Source organism: Chrysoperla carnea, chromosome 5, assembly GCF_905475395.1.
Source record: "Chrysoperla carnea chromosome 5, inChrCarn1.1, whole genome shotgun sequence".
Lineage (NCBI taxonomy): Eukaryota > Metazoa > Arthropoda > Insecta > Neuroptera > Chrysopidae > Chrysoperla > Chrysoperla carnea.
Window position 1 is genome coordinate 69919210 of NC_058341.1, and position 22808 is coordinate 69942017.

Consider the following 22808-nt stretch of genomic DNA (forward strand, 5'->3'; position numbering starts at 1 on the left):
ACCACAACGTATAGATTATGCACATCGCCGGCCATGCTATTAAAGTCATTTGTCATAAAAATCCTACTTAAATTTGAAATTAATTAATATCCTTAATTACATTACATAAACTTTAATTTTATCTTTAATTACAAAAAAATCAATGTGAATAAGACTTTTAAAAGCTAGATCAATAATTCTCTAATAAATGTATTTCCTGTATTTATTCGATGCAATAATCAAATTTTTATATAGGTACTTTTAATTAATTATGTCACATAAATAGCATATTAATAGCATAAATTAAAAATATTGGCAACATGTTGTTTAACATAGTAGACATCTCACAACTTTCTACCAAATTTTAACTTAGAGTGACTAATAAGAAAACAGAATTTAAAGGTGGACTCAAGAAAATTTTATGTTTCTCTTCAAATTACCAAATATTTCGATAAACAAGGTATTCATGAAATACGTCACGCAAACAGGGACAAGAAAAGGATCTGCGTGACGACATTTGATATGCTGTAGGAGGCTTTAAGAAAACATGACGTGACGTTTGCAGTTAGTTGTCATTTTAATTTTAACGTTTGTTTTTGCTTGTACGTTTTTATAAATTTTTGATTATTGGGGAGGTCTAGAAATAGTGACGTAATATTTTCGGGATGAGGGGAGAAAAAGGAATTCAAAAAAATGAAATTTTGTGTGGCGTATTTTATGGACAGCGAAGCTGGCAAAAGAAAAGTTTGATAATAAATTTCACTTCCTACACTTTCGTTAGTTAATTAATGTTCATACTTTGACTTAATTTTTGATTCAGTTTTGAACTGTTTCGAAGGTCGACGGAGAGGGAAGAGTTGTGCTATAAATCATTATATTATAAGTAATAAAGTTTTTTGTCGCAATATATAGGTAGGTACTACTCGAGGAGATGTAATAGATGGCTTAGGAAATGATTTGGAGCTATTATTTCATTTCCTTTTTTCGAAAACTGGTGGATTAATGGATGTTTGTAATCAAATGTGAAGTTATTTACAAAAATTATACTGTTTTTTTTTTTCTAAAAAGGGACATGTAACGGAGAACAATAGTTACTAAGTACTGAAAACTGACCTTAAATTGTGTGCTAAGATATTCAAACAACAAACTGTGAGCTCCTTACATCGAAATATTGAATTACCTAGTAATAGACTTAATATTCACTGTGTCGAGTTCCTTGTATATTCCTTTGAAGAATTGAACCTTTAAGGTCAGCTTTCATATCAAACCGTGGCTGACTGATCGATCAACACATAACTCCAACAATTAAACAGATTGGGCTGAAATTTGGCATTCAGATAGTTATTATGACGAACGCATATGCTAAGAACGGATTTTGAAATTCTGTATGGAGAAATGATATAAGACAGATCAATCAAAAACAAACCCCCCTAAATGGGAATAACACCTCTAAAATTCATTTTCAATTTTTTCTTTTATACATGCGAGAAAGATGTTGTTAATCTCCTCTCCCTCGCAAATCTAAAAAAGCTTCCGTTACAATTACTTTGGTTTTTTCACCTCATATAATGTCTTTGGCCCCCGAAAGAAGGCTGTAACGTGGATCAAGATTGAGGCCCCTTGCGAGCACAGCAATTACTTAGACATTCTAAACTAATATCCATGCTACATTACAGGGAGCTCCGTGGCCGAAGGCCACTTAATTGTCTTAGGGATAGAGGTAAATTTGATGTTTTTATTTATGGGGCGGGCTAAGTTAAGGCAAGGAAAAGTTGTTGAAAGATAGCATTTGGCGGATTTGCCTTTCATGCGAGCATACGGTAATAAATGCATAGCATTTATTTCATCTGTTTTTTGGGTAATTTGCGTCAAAACATGTCCCGGCCTGGCTTTTCTGAAGTTTCACCAAAGTCAAAAATATCTTCCCTCTTAAATCGTATCTAAATATACTGGTGTTTTTTTCGGGAGTTTACGAGTATGCACGATGTATTTTTTTTTTTTTTATTGGTAGTTGGTATTGTGATAATTATCTGTATTGCATACGTTGTAAATAAAAGTTTCGAAGCCGAGGTCAATCTATTTTGTACTTTAAATTAAAAAAGCTGCAAGAAGGCGACGCATTGATTGATAATAATTTATTTAGTTAAAAAATATTTGACTGTTTATCATGTTAATGATTAATGCGTCACAAATTATTCAACCGTTAATATGCTTCGATATATCACGAAAAAAATGACCACGAAACCACGAGCGTACGTACGTAACCACACACACACACACATATACTTCATTCCAAATTAGTGTTAATGTCATGGCTTAACCATGAAACGTAAAGATCTGTTGAAAATTTCGTTTTCGAAAATCGGACCCATTAAAATTACTTTCATATACTGGGAAATTAATAATAAAATTAAATATAAAAAATAATCACAAACCAAAAAATACTACAAATAAAAAATTAAATCCAATCAACAAAGCACAAAGTACGTCATAACTAAAAATCCTAAAGGTGATTCTACGTTAGTAAAACCATGAGAAGATAATAATCAAAAATAGTTTTTTTCTTCAAAAATTTGTTATAAATAACAATTCGGACTCCTTTAAGAAAAAAAAGAAGAAAAAGTGAATGATAAAACAAAACATCTTGTTCTTTATTATCTACTTATAAATGTATCTAAAGTAAAACTCTGAATATCATGTTTGCATGTGTTTTAATAAATTAGAAATGATTGGAGATAAACAGATTTCGCTATTTGTTTTGGTATTCAATAATTTAAAGAATTTTTTGAAGTATTCTCTAGAATATTTAGCTGGCGTTTTATGGAATCTACATGCTTGGAAATGAATTTTCATGCTTCGAAAATGGACCCCATCGATTCCTTTAATATTATAAGACGGGTTTGGTATGAAATTGAAGTTCACAAAACTCAATACATGAAGATACCTACAAATTTCCAATCTCTATCTTTTATGGGTTTTGAGAAAATGAACCCAAAAGTTGTTTATTTTGAATAAAGAATAACTTACAATTAGACTTTTGTTCTATCTTTTACCATTTAACAAGACTCAATTGCCTACGCTATAAAAATTTTAGCTCGATATCTTTTTTCGTTTTTGACTTATTGTGTTGATGGAAAGACGGGCAAACGGAAATGGGTTAATTACGCGCTTTTATCAACATCCATACCAAAATTTTGTTTGTAGCGTCAATATTTCTAAGCATTACTTGGAACACTATGATATATTTCATATACAGTAGTAGGGCAAAATTTATGAATATGGGTTTAACAAAAAAAAGTCGCATTTAGCCCTGCTTAGTTAAAAATAAGATTGGCAAAAAATTTATTGAAATGTGGCAGGATGGCCAAAATTTAGAAAAACATCAAAATTCTTTCAGAGAAAAGTACTTTTATTAACTTCCCAGTGGGAACATATTGTACTGGGTCCGATTTTGCAAATTGAAAATTTTGACATATCTCCACGTTTCAAGGCCTTTCGAGTCGAATAGTATGGTTTTTAAAAAGATGTCCGTGTGTGCACATGTATGTATGTATTTATGTATGTTCGGATTCAATTTTCGCCTCGCGTATCTCGAGAACAAATGATGATATTGACATGCCGTTTTTTGTACTGAATGAAAAATTGTACAATTGACATTATTATCACTTATCATTTATATAGTTTTAACGTTATCGGGGGTGCAGGGCTTTACAAGGGCCGAAGCCTCCGCTGGAGGTTTTCAAAAACGCGAAGTGCCCTAAAATGAAAAAAAAAATTAAAAAAAAAAAAACGATATAAAATAATAAAAGTAAAAATAATAGAGGATCTGCAATAGTTTTAATAAAAAAAAAAATTAAAACATGATATTTTTTATCTTTTCACTGGGAAGTTAGTCGTGTGGACCTTTCGGGTCGCAGCTAGACCGCTTTTTTTTATGGAAAAATTACATTAGAGAAAGTTGTTAACAATCAAAACTACAGACAAAAAACGAAAAAAAAGAAGTTATTTGAGTTATAAGGCTATGTTAATTTCTTAACTAGCAACTTTCTTAGCCAACTGTATTTTATTTTTTTTATTTTCAACTCAAAATTATAAAGCTAAAATGATTACAAATTTTTTTTTTATATGTAACTAATGTATTATGAAACTCAAATTTTGTATTTTTTTTATGTAAACAATTTTTATGTAAAACTTTTCAACCACAAATAAAAAAACAAAAAGAAAACAAAATTATTGAAATTTTGGTCCAAACCTTTATTTGATACAACCAGATAATATCAAAATCGAATGAATTTAAAATGTTGACAAAATATTCAATTTTATTACTTAATGAAGATCTAGATAAATTACCCGGTCAATTAAAAAAAAAAATGAGTCAAGGTTAAAAAATTTGCAGCCCTCTGAAATTTGGTAGGATTGTTCAAAACACCATAATAATAATAATAATAGTAATAATAAGACAAAAGAGAGGTACTGCAAGTGGGTCCATAGCACCTAAACCAAAAGTTCTCTGTTCCCTCCTTGAGAACGATCTGCCACCCGAAGACGAGGCGTCTTCAGGTAGGAGGTGCTATTAAAATCAGATGAAGCTAAAGGATTCTGCCACACAGAAAGCCCACAGCTTCTCCGGCGGGATCTCTATCAGGATAGATGGATCCAAGGTTTCGGACCCAAACATTCTAAATCTAACGTCCTGCCGATTTCTGCAGGTGCAAATAACATATAAGGAGGTCTCGTCATCCTCCATACAGTCTCTACAAGTGGGACTATTAGAGTTCCCCGTATTGGTGATGGTTCAATCGACACTGCTCTGTCAAGAGTCCCACCACACTTCTCAACTGTGCTCTACTAAGTTTCAGGCGAGCATAGTTGAATGGCCTAGCTGTGGTTATACAAAGTTTGGCCAGTCACATGCTGACATGTAAATTACAGAGCATCTTGCTATGGTAATGACAGGCTCAGGTGAAAGGGACGTTTAAGACGACCCCTCTCGTGCCAACGAGTCTGCTGCTTCATTCCCTTTAACGCCAGAGTGATCCGGAAACCAGATCAGCCTGACTGTGTTGTTCAGTGTCAAGTGATTCAGCTCCTCGAGGCATTCATGGACTATCCTTGATTGGAATCTTGACGCTTCAAGGGGCCGAAGAGTGGCCGGACTATGTGAGAAGATGCTTAAATTGGCCGGATAAAAATAACAGAGTTGGACTTAAATTCTTCCCCACCTACTTTTTTAACATTTTCCTGAAATATGGGCTTTATTCGTGTCTTTTTTCAAGTAAAATGTGGGCAGGTTATGAAGTGTGTGTGACCTGAGTCAAAAGCACAGCCATTATATGGCTGTGGTTCAAACTTTATTTATTGCTTGCTAGAATGATACCTACCCGCTTCGCTGGATTTCTATAACACTCGAAATAATGGTGGGGATTGTTTTACACCGGTAAAATATATTATTTTTAAAATATATAATAGTTATTACTCATTGAGTAATTGAGTATACCAGAGAAGATGGCCTTGAAGTATTTTATATTGACTATTTTTACAGAAATCTGTAATTTATGGTAATTTCAAATGTCAAAATAAATTAAATTATAACCTTCACTTCATATGCTGTCCCTTATCTTCCTTTTGTTCACAATTTCGTCTATTTATTATTTTGGTGTGGAACCCTAGTTTTAGGGCAAAAGCCATAGCTGAATCATACTTCGCTGTTGGACATTATGGTTGTATAGAAATTGTATCAAGTAAATTTTATGAAATTTGAGAAACCCCCTATAAAAGAGTTCACTCGCTACTTTAAAACTTTTAAAATTTCATTCATGTCAGTTCAGTAGTTTAGGCGTGATTGCGTAACATACATACATTCATACAGATAGACGGGCAGGCAGACAGGCAGAGTTTCTTTTGCATTTAATATACAGGGCGTATTGTCTAGTTGGCCATGAATTCTTACCTATACGTTAATCGCTTCTCGGCACAATGTGCTAAGATCAAAGTGTAGATCGGGAACGGGGATAAACGGTGTTCGGGAACGGGCATAAACGTTGTCGACGCTGTGGTTATATCAATGAGACATTACCGAACGTCCTGAATCATTGTATCGTCCATTCAGCGGTGTGACAACGGCGACATAATGTTGACCGTCTTGTTCGCGGATCGCATCAACCCCCGGGTGCTACAAATTTTCAGATTTCTATTATGTCCGGCTCTCCCGAAACTTCTAATGGGCGGTCACCGTGGGCACCCTGTATAAGGAAGAAATTAAGAATAGATATGCAATATTCTTTCCTGTCAAATTTAATCTTTACTGGAAAAATATTGATGCAACGACTCAGATTACAAAAATCATTCATCTTTAGACACGGGCCAACCACAGAGTGTGTGATATGTTTCTAAACTAGATGTAGCAACACCCTTAAACTATGGTATATCTTCTTCGGAGAACAAAGTGCAAGGTTAACTGAAATTTTGCTCTTACCCAAGTATATAAAGCACTTGACGCAATAGATGTCTTCAACTTCCTTGTTTACCCTGCTGCTTGTTCGTTCCATACAGAGAGAATAGAGTTAGAAATATTAGTGCAAATTTTGATTCAGAAAATAATATGCGAAAGGTAATACAATTAATTATTGATAAATTCGAAGAAGAAGAAGCATTTCATTTAATTAACATAGATGATATTATTAAGAAATATGAAGAATTTCAAGAAGTTTTACCTCAAGTTCTTCCATTTTATGGTAAGAATTTTTTTTTTTTTTTTTGGGAATAGTAAGCTAGGTTAGGTTATATTGGCTGTCCATGAAGGACACACTTAGGCTATACTGCCTTTTGTGATACCATATATGTGTTTTACCACCTTTCCACTGATAATTTCATTTATCAGTTCCTCAATTTCAGAGGCTGAGTGCACCTCCTTCATGCATATACCATGCACTACACCAGCCTATCACAACTATTAATTAAATTAATTTTGTTGCGACGGCGGGAATCCTACCCGCTACCCTAAACATACCGCGGACGGAATTGATTACTCCTTAACCAACTGAGCTAATAGGGTGACTTGTGAATAATACCCAGATAATTTTTCTCCAAAGCATTTATTGCCAAAAATATCTATAATATATAATATTTTATGTGAAAAACATTTAAAATATGAACGCGCTAAAATATTTAAAGCTAAATTTTCAAAAATCGACTAAATTACAATCACTTTCGACAGACAAAAATTGTCTGGCTAAATAGGATAACAAAATTTTTACCGCTTTTTTGTATATTCATAATTTTTTTAAACAATACCATCGAAAACTCATTCGATTTCCAATTTTTTGTCATTATAATGTTCATATTCGCCGCTGTTAGTATTTTGGTTTCCTATCAGAGTGGTGGCGTGCGGATTTCTATGTTCTGCATATTTTTGTTATATAATACTTTTCATTTAGAACCAAGAGCATCCTTTTTTTAAAAACCATGTAACCCTTTATTTACCCCGACTATACTATGGCGAGGGCTATGTGTTTGAGCGGTATGTATATTGTTCATCTGTTCTCACCTAGCTTCTAAACTAAGTATCATAATTTGATAATTAGGTATCTTTAAAAGCGTCTTGATTTTCCGGTGTTAATAGGCTATGTGTCGTCACAACGTCAAATAAATTTTAATATGTCGACCGCTAGACGATATAAAATAAGTTTGAAAAACAAATTTCGATTTAACGATAGCGTCTTTGATTTCTACTGAAAGGGCGTAATTAGCACTTCGCATACGTTCTACTGACTTAGTAATCTAGCGTCATCCGGCTAACCGTTAGAAACAAAAAATGACTTTGCGCTTAGTTTGTAAAGAATTTCAAGACTTTTTACACAGTTTCACTGGATGCCCAAACAGATTTGTGAAGAAAAAACTTTCATCAGTAACAGAAACCTCACTAATAATATAAATAGCAACTAGAAGAACAATATTGCGAGGCCAGACCCGCACATATTCAGGCGACTATTGAAGAAAGTATTAACCACAGAAACGTTTATAAAAGAGCACGCGTATATATATGAGCTATTGGAATTTACAAAAAAGTTTTTTTATCGATAAAAGCGGTTTTTGCAAACACTTGTCAATATTTTTCAAATTTGCAAAAGCGCTCTTCTTTTCACCAAATTTTTACCAAGTGTCGTTTAAAAATATATGTTTTTCAAAGAAATACGGGAGTTTTGAAAAAATGCTATTTTTAAGGTTTTTTTTTTTTAATAAATTATTTATTTAATAATATTTTGACATTGGAGATCGATCCGAAATAAAATATTACACATTTTTTGCACGAAAATTTATTTTGATACAAAGCGTATTTTAAAAAAAAATCGTTTTTGATCAACTTTGGCCGCCATTGAAAGAATAAATAAACTTCTAATCCAACCTTTTCAATTGTTTTAGTGTTCGTTCTACTTCCTATATTTAATAACTTATTTCCAAATTATAATTCATACAAATTACCAAATAACATAATTATAATGTTTTAGCTGTAAAATGCAACGATAATATGATGATATTAAGAGTTTTGGTTGCTTTGGGCATTGGTTTCGATTGTGCTACGAAAAATGAAATACAAACAATGCTATCATTAGGCGTTTTACCCAATCAAATCATATTTTCACACCCAATTAAACAAGAGTCACATCTTCAATATGCTGCCTCCGTGAATGTGGAAACAATGACTGTTGATTGTGTAAGCGAATTGCATAAAATTAAAGCGATATATCCAACGGCAAAATTAGTTATTCGAATCGCCTGTGATGACCAATCGTCTCAACATAAGTTTGGCGACAAATTTGGTTGTGATGCCGATGATGGTAAGTAATCTTAATGGGGTAGATTTTATGTAAGGGAGTACCAACCAAAAAACTTAATAAAGAAACAATAATCAAAGCTAAAAGAGACATTATCAGAAGCTCTGTAACTCTAAGATTAAAGCATTACTCAATGTTATGTCCTAAAACAGCAAATTGCTGCATCAGGAGAGCGGAAAAATATGATGGATACAATTCAAGAAAGTTTTTTTCTCACCTTCTCGAGAAAGTGTAAATTTTTGTCCCATTGGAGAGAATAATAGTACACATTCCAATCTTGGCTTCGTCTCGGACAATGAACATGAGATCTGAGACATTCTTCTTTACTTTTGCTCCCCAGATGTGAAATAACCTATTTTGCAGTATTTGGAGCTAAATGACTATTAATGAGGATTTAAAAAGGATATAAAAATAAAATTTACTATAATTTAACTTCTGAACATTTTTATCTTTTTTTTGACTAAAATTCTGAAATACAAAAAATTGAACATAAATAAATCCGTGAATATTCCTGCTAAGAAAAGAAAGCTCAGAAAATAAATTATAAGACACTCTATTTAATACAACTTTAACTAATATTAGTCCAATTTTCAAGAAAATAAAAACTATGATTCTATTGTATTCAAAAATTGAAAAATTATTTTTCCTTAGAATTCTATGCTCCATACTACGCGAAACATAACGATGAAATAAAATTTTTTCACATTTCATACTTTTACTATCTATACTTCAGTACTGGGGCTGGGTAATGACAATAGACACTTATGCAATAAATTTTATTATTTTCTGGGGGGATTATGTGGTAGTATTTGTTGTTAAACTTATATTACAATCTAATAGCCGGTATTTTACAATCAAATAGCCGTATAGCGACAAGTACAAGACCAAGACTTCGCTTTTCATTAATTAAAATATTTAGGTATATTACAAGTATTTTTCCAAAATTTTCTAATTAACATATTGGCTAATAAGGAATAAATAAGGAATAATAAGGAAAGAAGTAGCATCAGCTAGCAAACTGCTACGTCTATAATACTGATTTTACATTACAGAAGCATATGAACTACTTTGCGTTGCCAAAATATTAAAATTAAATATTATTGGCGTATCCTTTCATGTTGGATCTAGTTGTTGCGATTATAACACATTCACATATGCAATAGAAATGGCTCAAAAAGTATTCGCATTAGGAAAAACTATTGGATTTGATATGGTTTTATTGGATATTGGTGGTGGTTTTCCTGGAACAAACCAAACAGAGTTCCGTAAAATTGGAAGAATTGTTAATGACGCCCTAGATAAACATTTTTCATGCGAAAATGTGCATGTAGTAGCAGAACCTGGTCGATATTTTGTTGAATCGGCTGTGTCTATTGCATGTCGAATAATTTCGAGAAAAAAACGGAAGGAAAAGTTTTCAGTTTATTTAAATGATGGACGATGTGGGTCATTTTCATTTTTAAACTTTTGTTATGAACCATTTGAATTTAAAATTTTGAAAGTAAGTTACAAAAAATGAATACTATAATAACATATTTTAATCACGTTAGCAGAAAATCGAATAATCATAAAGTTTTGAATTAGAAGTACACTCGGTAAAAAAAATAAAATAAAGTTCAATAACTGAAACCCCAACGACTGCGAAATCGCGCTCTTAAAAGTATGAAAACAAGAAAATATTCTCATCTGAAATTATTATAAGTAAAATTGTCATTACTGTCGGGGGACCTCTAAAATTAAACAGTTTTCCATAGGACGGAAAAGAGGTCCCCCAACTTTAATGACGCTTTTACTTATCATAACAATTTCAGATGAAATATTTTCTTGTTTTCATACTTTTAACAGCACGATTTTGTCGTGCGTCGGGGTTTTAGTTTTTGAACTTTATTTTATAGAGTATATTGTTGTGTCCCTTGGGTCCAGGGAATGATGCTGCCACCAAAGTTCTTTGTATTTAGAAAGGAGAGACCTTATGAATCCTTTGTAGAATGAAAACGACTTTTGTATTTGATTATTTAATTTATTCGATGAAGTTTAAAATATATTTTATATTAATCTATCACTTGTATTGTTGTGATTAACGTTATTAGATCACAGTATTGTAGAGATGCAAAACTAAGTTGTAATAATCACTGTATTATTAAGTTGATGTCTAAGATTGTATAATCACTGTATGAATTTTGAATATTTTAGTTTGCCTTTAAATATAAAACAATTAGGTCAAAATATAAAATATTATGACGTAAAAATTGAATATTGAATATGAGTTTTTGCTGACAAGTAATATAATCAAAACCATGTCGTTGGATTACAACTTAGACCTCAATTCAACTATTTTGATTGCTAACATAAGTAACTAGCTTAATGAAAAAATATTTTAAATTAGGTTATTTAAAATATTATTACTTAATAATAATATGAATGATTTAGTGTGCTAGAGCCACGTTTTTAAGGATAACGCTGTCCAGGGCCTAACAATATATTTGAAGAAAAACTGTTTATTTTAAGAAAGCTAGACAAAGTCTGAGTCTTTTCATTTTTAATAGGATGTAGTAAATCCGGAAATGTATCAGTCAATAGTTTATGGGCCAACTTGCTGGGGTGAAGATATCGTTGAAAAATCAGTTTATTTACCACAATTAAAAATACATGATTGGTTATATTTAGAAAATTTCGGCGCTTATAAGCAAGTATTATTTACCAAATTCAATGGTTTCTCAAAGCCAAAAATATATGCAATTTGTAGCACAAATAAATGGAGTTTTTTTAAATCCAGTTTTTCGATTCGTGAAAATAACATTCAAGAACATGGTACATGTATGATTATCAATAGTTCTTAAGAAATTTGTATGCCACATCATTTTTATTGTGAATAAAATTTTTATCTTTAAAAATTATTAAATATCTCTTTATTAAGGATGTATCCCTGATAAAAAAGTTGAATTCAATTCGAATTAAAATTTTCGAGTTCATTTCGCTTTGATTTCGAGTTCGAAGGGAATAGAAATTCAAAGCGAAATGAACTCGAAAATTCACATAAAATTTTTTTTTGTTTTTAAAATTACAATTTAGTGGATTGAATTCGCATTGGCCCAGTTTATACATATTGAGTAATTTAGTTCATTTTAAAATTTGTTTATGCAACACCAATTACATGTTTGGTGTAATATTTTATAACTTTCTGCATTACCATCTGAGATTGCAAATTTCTAGTACTCTGCTGTCGCGTTCAGATGGCACAATTTTTTAATTTTGATAATTTTAGACCATGGTTAATTTTAGGCATTTTTAATTGCAACACAGAAAAACTATGTTAGTGATAATATATGTACAGTTTTTATAAAATAGAAAATTCTTCGATTCATAGAAAATAAGGTTTTAATTTTGGTAATATTTTCGAATTGAAACTCATTTCGTTTGACGATTTTTACATTCAGATGTTTAATGTTTCTTCAATAAATGAACTAAATAGTATTATTTCTATCAAGCGTCTGTTATTTCAATGAAAATCAAATGCAGTAAATTGAGTTTAGGAGATTTTCAGATTTTTTTATGTACGTGTACAAAATGGAAAGAAGGTCCCTTTTTAGGTTTCTTTTTTAGAAGTCAATAATTATCTTATTGCGTATCCTATGCTTTTACGCCTCTATTTTATATATTACCTCTATGGTAAGAACTCTTACTTCATATAAAAATAAATGGCTAACGATATGGTTTACAAATAGTTTAACATGATCAGATTATAGGCTGAATTATGGACGGTAGAAGTGAGATTAATCGCTTTAGTTAAGAGTCAAAAAAAAAGTGTACATCGACAGTAGCTTGTGTACCGAAAGGTATTTGATTTGAGCTTCTCTATCCTTCTATAACAACTTGTTTAGATCTCTATCTTACTCTTATTACCTACTTAGTATTTGATGTGAACTACTCTATCCTTCTGTAGCAACTTGCTTAGTTCTTTATTTAATAAAATAATATTTAACATAAAATTACTTAACATCATTACTCTTATATTAAAAAAAACGTAATATTATATGATACATGAACGGATTTACCAAAGATAGGATTATCGTTTTTTGAGAATGAAGCGGAGATACGCAATTACCAATGTAATGTGTTTCGGATCGGCCATACATTGATAATGTCCCAGGCAGTGAAAAGTGGAATATTATTCACTTTTTGTTATACCATGTATATATCAAATATGCAAGGTATATTAAGTTTAGTCTCAAGTTTGTAACGCTTATAAATATTGATTCTACAAACAAAATTTTGGTACCTTTAGGTGTTCACAAAATCACCTAATTAATCCATTTCCGGATATCCATCTGTCTGTCAGTCTGTCTGTCGCCACGATAACTCAAAAACGAAATATGATATTAAGCTGAAATAATTACATTATATACTCAGGACGTAAAAAGTGAGGTCGAGTTCGTAAATGAACCAACTAAATTCATACATTCAAAAAATCATTCATTCAATACACCTAACGTTCCCTCATTCAGTCTTATAACGATAGTTGATCGCTTTCTTTATACTGAGATATTCAACTCTTCTGATTCCTAGTTCGATATTAAGCATTGACTTTATAGTTATACATAGACTAAGCATCGCCTATTTTTCTGTACAGTGAGAAGCGTGCCAACATTTGAGATGATATGCTGAGGTCAGCTAGGGACTTTAAACAAAAGAATATAGGGACATTTACCAAAAAAACTTTCATTGAATATCAAATTTTCATATCACAAAATGTCAGAGAATATATCGGTAAAGAAATGTTTTACATAAAACATCATGATTTTAATGAACTTTTTCGCAAATTAACTTAAAAAAAATACTGTTCTCGTATTTTTTCTTACGAATCTACAATGGATTTGACCAATCTGAAGCAATTACCTCAGATTTTGGCACGCTTAAAATCATTTGACACTCAGTCTATGTAATGTAATATCAATGATATTTAAATAAGAGTGTTACAGTTCACAAATTAGTATGATGCCGTTTTAATTAAATGAAACAACATATATTACCTTCCACTAAAATTTTTAGTAATTCGTGATACTTCAAACTAAATAGAAATTTGGTTAAAATAAAGTATAATTCATATAATTATAAACATTTTTATAATTCAAAAAAATTTAAGGATATAATAATATATACATAATTTATAAAAAACAATAAAACAAATAAATAAATATTTAAATAAATAATATACATAATGTAATTTTATAAAATTTCTTCATAATTCAGGCACCAACTTCATTGCTGCTTCTTGAAATGAAAACTTCTTGACCGCGTTAACTGACTTTTGGTAGAATTATAACTTATGCATTCGCGCCAGCAGGTAAGAGACATGCATACCACATTGAAAAAGTGTCTACAAAATAGTATTAAATATAAAACATTTTAATAGAATAGCAAAAGAGTATAAATTAATATAAACTTCTCTATCCTTCTCTAATAACTTGTTTGATCTCTATCCAACTCTTATTACTTTGAGCATTTTTTTGAAAACTTACACTTTTGCGACAGCTACGCCATCCTTATTTAATGCTTTTCTATGTACACTTTTTGGTATATTCAATTGGACAAAAAATGCATCAGATTACATATAATATTAAATGTTAAAAGAGCATTTTTTGTGACATTAAGATACATTAAGATGGCTCTTCTTTACTTCCACATTTCCTATGAGTGAAACTTTGGGGTTTTTCTTTTCACATCAAAATAAGTATTTTTTTGAAATTTTTTACTTTCCCGGAGTGGTGCAAAAGGGTTAAAAAACAAAATGTCGTCAAAAATGAAATTTTTTTCAGAAATTTTATCATTTTTATTTTATATTCGCAAAAGGAGACACCGGTGCATATCCAAATTTGGTAGGTTTGTAGTCAATGTTAAGAACTACTCCTCATATTTTTTTGGTGGGGTTTCGTCCCTTCCCCTCCCAGTTATATATATATGTATACATACACATGGTAAAACAGTTCATTTAACTATAACTTGAAAAATATTCGATTGATTTTAATGAAACTAATATCAATAGTAGGTTTTATTACTTACAACTTTCGGTTAAAATTTTAGAGAAATCCGTTCAATAGTTCGGCCAAAATTTCCAATTTAGGGAATTGAGTTTATAATAAGTGGCTTACCCGTAAAATGACTCCTTGATCCATATTTTTGCGAGAAACGGAAAATTTAACACTTACTGGAAATAATTGTTTGGGGGGTGTATGGACTGGCTTTGGGGGTTGTTTTTTGCTTTGGCATGAGAAAACTACTTTTAAAAGAGGTCTATATGGTTTAAAGCAAAATTTTTAAGTTTTAACCCCCGCGCTGTAAGTGGGAAGTGGTGTATGAAATAAATGTATCTTAAAAAATTTTAAAAAAAGGTCAAAATAGTTTAAAATGCTAAAGTAACCCAAAATTTTAGATGTTTCTATTAATATAGCTTTTTTTACAACATCCACCCCTTCCCCTCCCGCTTTAATATTTTTTTGCAAATTCGCTGGTCTCGAACTTTTAGCCCAAATAAGTACACCCCCTAAAAATATTACAATTGTTTTTGATAATCTATTGCAAAATTCGAGATCAGCGACCCCAAAATGATGTTGACCACCAAAAAAATATGAGGAGTAGTTCATAACATTGACTACAAACCTACTAAATTTGGATATGCACCGATGTCTCCTTTTGCGAATATAAAATAAAAATGATAAAATTTCTGAAAAAAATTTCATTTTTGACGCCATTTTGTTTTATAAACATGTTGCACCACTCCGGGAAAGTAAAAAATTCCAAAAAATACTTATTTTGATGTGAAAAGAAAAACCCCAAAGTTTCACTGCTCGAGGCGTAATTTCACTCTACTAATTGGGCACCACACCGTACAGCCAGTATTGATTTATGGATTCCTTTGTTTTTCTGTGGGAAAAAAAATTTGTTTCATTTTATTTTGCAAATAACATATCAGTTAATATTATTTGACACAGGTTGAAACAACATCTCATCACACTTGCTGTGGGTTATTAGTTTTGTCACAAAATTTATTACTTAATATTATAGAGAATCACCGACGGAAATAAAATTGGAATGCAATTGTTTGTCATATGTCTGTTCGAAAGGCGTCCTGTTTTGAAATCTCGAAAATGGTGAATTTTACAAAAAAAATCACTAAAGACCTTTTTAATGAAAAATAATCAGAAAATCTAGAAATACGTTTTTGGTTTAAAAATTATTAGAAGAAAATATCAAAATAAACTCTTTTCCAAAAGAAAATTAATTTAAAAAATGGGCCAGATTTAAGCCTAGCAAACAATAGACCCTAATTAAAGAATGTTTTTAGAACGGAATTATGCAAAAAAATAAAATAAATTCAATCCGAAATTTTCCGACGATGAGTGCGCCCTTATGTAGGTACTACGCTATTCTAAGATTTGAATTGTCTGAAATTGAACTGATCAAATATAATATGAACAATAAATACATACTTGGATCCTTGATATCGGCAATCAGTTTGCTTATCCATTTGGGTATATTTTTTAATTCTGCTAATATTTGATTTTCCGTTAGTTCAAATCTTTCGTTCAAGTAAAATTTAAAGGCATCTAAAAAAAAAAAAAATATATATATATATATATATATATATATATATATATATATATATATATATATATATATATATATATATATATATATATATAAATAATAACTACAAACAAATTAATTCATTGTTATCAAAAACGAGTAAAAATACTTTTTTTTTACAAATTGGGCTGGTTTGGCTAGATTTAGCCAAGAAGCAAACACCCCTTCCGCTACCGATACATTTTCACCCAAATAAATCTACAAGGGAAAGAAAAATTAAATCAACAAAAATGATATATTTATTTGTAAGAGTAAAGAAAGATTTCGAATGTACTTTTTCAGCAACGGTTTTGACGGGTTGTAGCAAAGTTTGTTATTAATTAAATTTATTATTATAGGGCTAGAAAGTAGTTAAAATTTGATGGTATTCTTCTGGTTGGCTAGTGCTAGCGACAAATTTCTATTTGACTGTTATGCCTTATGTAAAAGCAAACTTACTAAATTCGGCTAAAATCGTTTGTAAAATTCTTATGTAACATTCTATTTCTGTCGAATTTATACGGAAAGTAGGTTCTCTATAAAGATTATAATTTAAATTTTCCTGATATATAAATTCTCCAAACAGATAACAACGTATGCAATTTTTTAGCCCTGTGTATAAGGTAATACCTACATTAAAATTCAAATTCTGCATTTTGAATATTCTTAATTTTGAGTACCGAAAAGGTAGAGCTGTATTATGTCAATTGATCTCCTCTTTAAGATTGTTTGATTTATAGTATTAATTTGATTTACCTGGCCCGTGTCCTGGTCAAAACTGCCAACTTTTTTTTTTAACAACATTGGCAGCAACCGGCCTTATGTGGTTGTCTGAAAACAAATAATTTAAAATTATTATTCAACAATTTAATATAAAGCCAAAAATGAAATAAATGAACAGCAGTTACCTCCCCCCCCTAATGTATTTATAAATATAAATTGGAATTTTAAGTAATTACTAAACTGTAATTTGAATATACCTATAAATATATTACTGTCAACTGTAACTGTAATACATAACACGTCTGTTCTTTTTGCCCCACTCTCCAACTTATTCAGAAATTTTGAAACCCGTTGTACATAGAAAAAAATTCGTATTTTTGCATGTATTGGGAAAAATAGACCGAAAATTTTATAGACCTGGAGTATTGTTGTGATTTTTTTTTTTTCTAAATCCCTTTTTGCAAGATATACTATACTGTGTGAATTTTCTATTGTGACTCTCTGCGGCTCATTAATTTACATTTTTTGTGTTTTAGGGGGCGTCCATAAATTACGTGAGATGATTAAGGGGGGGGGGGAGGGGGTCGAGTCAAATATCATCTAATCTCACGTTGGGGAGAGGGGGGGTCTCGACAAATATCACGCAATTTTTTTTTCTGATTGAAACAAAAAAATATTATACTATTTTGTTGAATTTAATCCAAATTGTATGTACATGTTTAAAATTTAATCTTAAGCGTTAACGTTACTGTGCGCAAGCGTCAACGGCTTGGAGTGGCTAAATCAGAAGTTGAAGGAGCGGATGATTTTACTGAAAATCATATGGACATGTTGGTTCCAATAGTCTCTCTTGAGACCGCGCATAATTCTCCATGGACTGAATTAGAGTAATTCTTTTTTTTTAATCACAGTAGACATAATTTAAGTATTCTATTCTTAACTTTTTATTACATTTATAACTCTCAGCAATATTGATTGGTAGTCTTAACTAGTCGTAAATAAAAGCAAAAACCAAATTGTTTTTTTCTTTTTACAATAAACAATCTAACGCGTTTACGTAATAAACCCACATTCTGAAAAATCTCACGTGAGATTGGGGGACGGGGGAGGGGGTTGACTAAAACCTCACGACATCTCACCAAGGGGGGAGGGAGGGACAGAAAATTAAAAAAAAACACCTCACGTAATTTATGGACGCCCTCTTATATTATTACACTAAATGTTATTATAAAATGATAGTAAGTAAGCTATGTAATATAAAAGAAAAATGTATCCATTACCTACAATAAAATTTTTCCACCTTAACTCCTCTTCGAGCTTTTCGCATCTCTCTTCTAATTTTCGATATCTTTCTTCCAATTCTAAATATTTATTATCATTATTTCTTTTTAAATATTTTTTTTTTTATAATCAATGTCTTCGTTTGGACTCTAAGGAAAAAAAAATAAAACAAAAGTTATTAAGAACCCACGTATTTAATTTTTATTTGCGTTATTAATTTTTTGAAATCAGTAAAAATTAGAAAGTGTTTGAATCGAATAATTTTCAAAATAAATATAAAAAAATAAAATAAAAGGTATAAAATAAAAATAAAATAAAGTATTAAGGCGGTTGACTTATTTTAAATTAAAGTACAGTTTTTAGTAAGCAAGTCGGTTTCAAAAAATTACGCTTTTTGAAAAAAGCAAGCACCGATTGTGAATTCACTTATTACATCAAAAATTAACATGTAGCGAACATTTTTACCAAATTTTGTATTAGTCCTCAAAATATTCAAATAATATGTGTACAATATAAGTATTTAAGGAATAAATACTTACATCTTCTTCTAGAATTAATCTATTTTCTTCGGTGACAGCCGCAACATATTTCCGGGCATCAACCACATTTGTCATAGTTTCCTCGTCAATTTCATCGATCATTTCACCCTGAAAAATAGTATAAAATATATACTTATAAGTGAAGTCGCTTCTAATTATTAATAAATTTAAATAAATCAAATCAAACAATTTGGAATTGTGTAAATATATACCCATAATTTATATTTAGAGAAATGATATCTGTACTATTCTCAAACGTTGCTTAAATAGAGCCTATAAAAGGTTGGTATTCCTATGAGTTTAAGAATAGGGTATGTCTTTATAAGAGCACGTATCTTTATTTTGCGTCGCTGAATGTGGCACCTAAAATAAACGTAATGGGTCATATTGCTAAACAATTTAGAAAAACCTTATATATTTGTTATCAATACGAATAGGACTCAACTTTATAGTAACTTTTACGATTACTTTCGTCCCTGAATACATAGTTTAAAATATTTACCGTTCCTCTTGAAATATTCTGTATATTTTCACAATAATACCATATGTATTATGTTTTCAGAAAACTTTCTTTTAAGAGCAAATTGAAAATTTTGCCATAACCATCTTCAGGATTATACCAATATTGTAAATAGTTTAATAATAATTGTAAATAGTTTATACTGTCACTGTATCTAATTTATTTTATAAATCGATTAAGGAATGGACAGTTTTAGAATTACGATTGTTTATTACATTTTTTGAAAATTAAAAGGGTATAAGTACCCCAAGATATTATTTAAGGTTGTATTCAGTGAAATATTATTAAACTAACAGAGTAATAAGTAAGATTTTAAATATCCCGAAAATACTAAGTTAGATGTCACACCTTGATAATACTAAAATAATACTTGACTTAAATACAGTGTCCGTTTATTTTCCGAATTTTGTTGTTAAATTATACAAAAATTGTAATTTTAGATAATATTTTAGGGAAACTATACGGTGAAAAATTTTATATTTTATTTTTAAAGATTTTTTTTTTTTTTTTGAAAAAACGGTAACTCTCCTTTACTAGAAAAAATTAATTGCAAAGATCTCATGTTAGGAGTGTTAAATTGTCTTTAAATTTTAACAGCGTGTGTATTCTCAGGCTTTTAATTACTTATATTAAAAATTTGGAATATTTCTTAAGATTTTGCTTAAATGACCCAACCATGTAATCAATTATTTGCTTTATATTTATAAAATGTATGAAATGCATACCTGTGTGATGTTATCCATTTGGTGTTGTATCCACCCCTCACTCATGAACCCGTTACTGGTGGGTATTGGTGAGTTCGGTGTGTTTTCACTTTCATCGGTGTCACTCGACGCAGTTATTATAGTTTTTGCAGTGGGAATGCTTATTCTCTTCCCCGTATCAATTTTATTTTTTACATCAATTCTATTTTCTGAAAATGATTTTATAATTATCTTCTTTTTTACTGTGAAAATTTTTAGGATTACTTACCCTCTAAGAACAAAACAATCCCTTTATGTATTTTCTTTCGTACTTGAAACTTGTACTTTTTTTTTTACTCCAAGATTCCTCTTTAAATTTATGTATGTGGCGCACCTCCAAAGGGAATATTTTTTTTGACTCAATTATCTTTACACAAGCCCATAATTTTTTGCCTGGTGTGGCTAAAAAAGAATGAATATTTAAACTAAACAGTTTTACTGATAACAAGGATATCAATAAGCCTAAAAACCCACTTTAGTTCTTTCTATGGTAATAAAAAGAAAGACATTATATGGAGAGCACAATCTACATGGAGAACTATTTATAAGTGATCCTAGATTTTAATTTAATTTGCTCCCTTACGGGTAAATAGTGATGCGAACTACAAACTGTTTCAAACAAAAGTTGTTTTATTTATAATATAGTTATATGTTTTTAATTTTTAAGGGACATTTTTTTTTACATTTTAACGGGTCCTAAGGCTGAATAGACCTATGTTGCTCATTTACGATCTTAACATCATTTTTTTACGTTCCGAGAACGTTATTAAAAATTTTCAGTTCGATATCTCTTTTCCATTTTTAGTTATCGTGTCACGGACAAACAGACAGACAGACATGAAGACGTAGACCACAATTTTGTTTATAGCAATATAAAATTATTACAATATTTTTAAGCGTTACAAACTTGAAGCTAAAGCATTTTATGAATACACTTATAATCGGAAAAACTTCCTTTCATTATAAGTCATGATTTAATTCTTATGGTGATAAATTAAGAGAATCACTTGTGGGTGGTTTATACAGTGTGTCCCCGGATAGAGGTGACTATACTTGTAAATTTTCTTATTTTTCATTTTAAGAAAAAAGTCATTCTTTATAAGAAGTTTTGCTTATTCTGAAAAGTATGTAGGAATATTTAAAACTTCTAAATAATGTAGAGGGTTGCAAAAAATTTGGTATCACGATTGTTTTTTGGTAAACTACCCTTCCTTTTTACAAGTTTACAAAATATTACTAAAAAAAATTACTCGAAATTAACAATAACAAACACAGATCCAACTTTGACAATTCCATTCTTAGTGAATATGTTTATCCGACAAAATAAATTTCCTTTTTAATTATCTAAACTAGTCCACAAAAACATATACAGTACTACTATACAGTCTATCATAGATATGATAGACTGATATGTCAATGCCCAGCCTAAATCGCATATGATAGAAATATGCTACTAGTTATTTATGTCTGAGTTAATTGTTAAAATACCATGAATAGACAGTGTTGATTAAGCAATCGTTTGTTTTTTGATGTCACAGAAGTAAAGAAAGATATCCACTCTTAGATAGCCACACATTCAAAACTGACATTCCCATATAATAAAATTTGCACTTAATTAGCGCCGTCGAGACAGTGTTGATTAAGCAATCGTTTGTTTTTTTATGTCACAGAAGTAAAGAAAGATGTCCACTCTTAGATAGCCACACATTCAAAACTGACATTCCCATATAATAAAATTTGCACTTAATTAGCGCCGTCGAGACCCAATTGATCTATATTGCTCATTGAGTTCATATGACTTTGCTACTCACTTGAAACTCCCGTTAATTTCTCATTGAGTACGAGTAGGTAAGTAAAGCCGAGTCCCGACCACTTTTCCATAAGATTTAACATGGAGAAAAATTGTGATTTACTTCCGGTGTAGTATAGAAATAATATGAATATGTTTGTGGTTAGAAGCTGATAAGGAAATGATTGTGGTTAGTATTAATTCAAAGCCGCATGTTTGTGGTTAAAATAAAAGTATGCATTTAAAACCGCAAAATTTGATAAGGCATTGTTTTAATTAAATAATTTTGGGATGCCGTACCATTCGCAGTTGATGGTGGCGGCCGGCTGCTGACCGCCAGCGTTTTTCGCACCCAGTTGTGAACCAGAATTACAACTGAACCGATTTTATATAGTTGTGGTTCATTATAACATCAAATCACAATATTTCAATACCATTTGCTAATACTATTTCTTATTAAGATTTATTTTACTTCTGAATAAATTTGAGAGGTTTACATATAAATTGTGTTTGTTAAATATCTGTTTTATTTGAGTTTAATATTTTGATAGTGACAGATCAGTTTAAAGAATGGATTATGAATATAATAGTGCTTGGTCAACAGAAAAAAATATGTTAAATCATCATACATTATGGAATGGAAATTCTTCAACACAACAAGAATCAACAATGACTCGTAAATTTGTGGAACATTCTCAATATATTATGGAGAAAACTTTTTATTTAAATAAATCAAAGAGTAAGTTAATTACTATTTGTATTGAACTTAAAACGTGG

General features: G+C 30.5%; 1 protein-coding gene and 1 long non-coding RNA gene across 2 annotated transcripts; both read left to right on the forward strand.

The window, feature by feature from the left end:
• Positions 1-6518: 6518 nt before the first annotated feature.
• LOC123301364 (ornithine decarboxylase 1-like) lies at positions 6519-10263 on the forward strand (the record flags this gene model as incomplete). The annotated part of the gene is made up of 4 exons (XM_044884101.1): positions 6519-6589; positions 6665-6713; positions 8487-8816; positions 9866-10263. Coding segments are annotated over exons 1-4 (786 nt in total), but the record flags the coding sequence as incomplete, so codon positions are not given.
• A 16-nt stretch (positions 10264-10279) lies between these two features.
• Positions 10280-11710, forward strand: LOC123301470. The gene is made up of 2 exons (XR_006535433.1): positions 10280-10314; positions 11360-11710. It is a non-coding gene; the product is annotated as an uncharacterized LOC123301470 (long non-coding RNA).
• The last annotated feature ends 11098 nt before the right edge of the window (positions 11711-22808 follow it).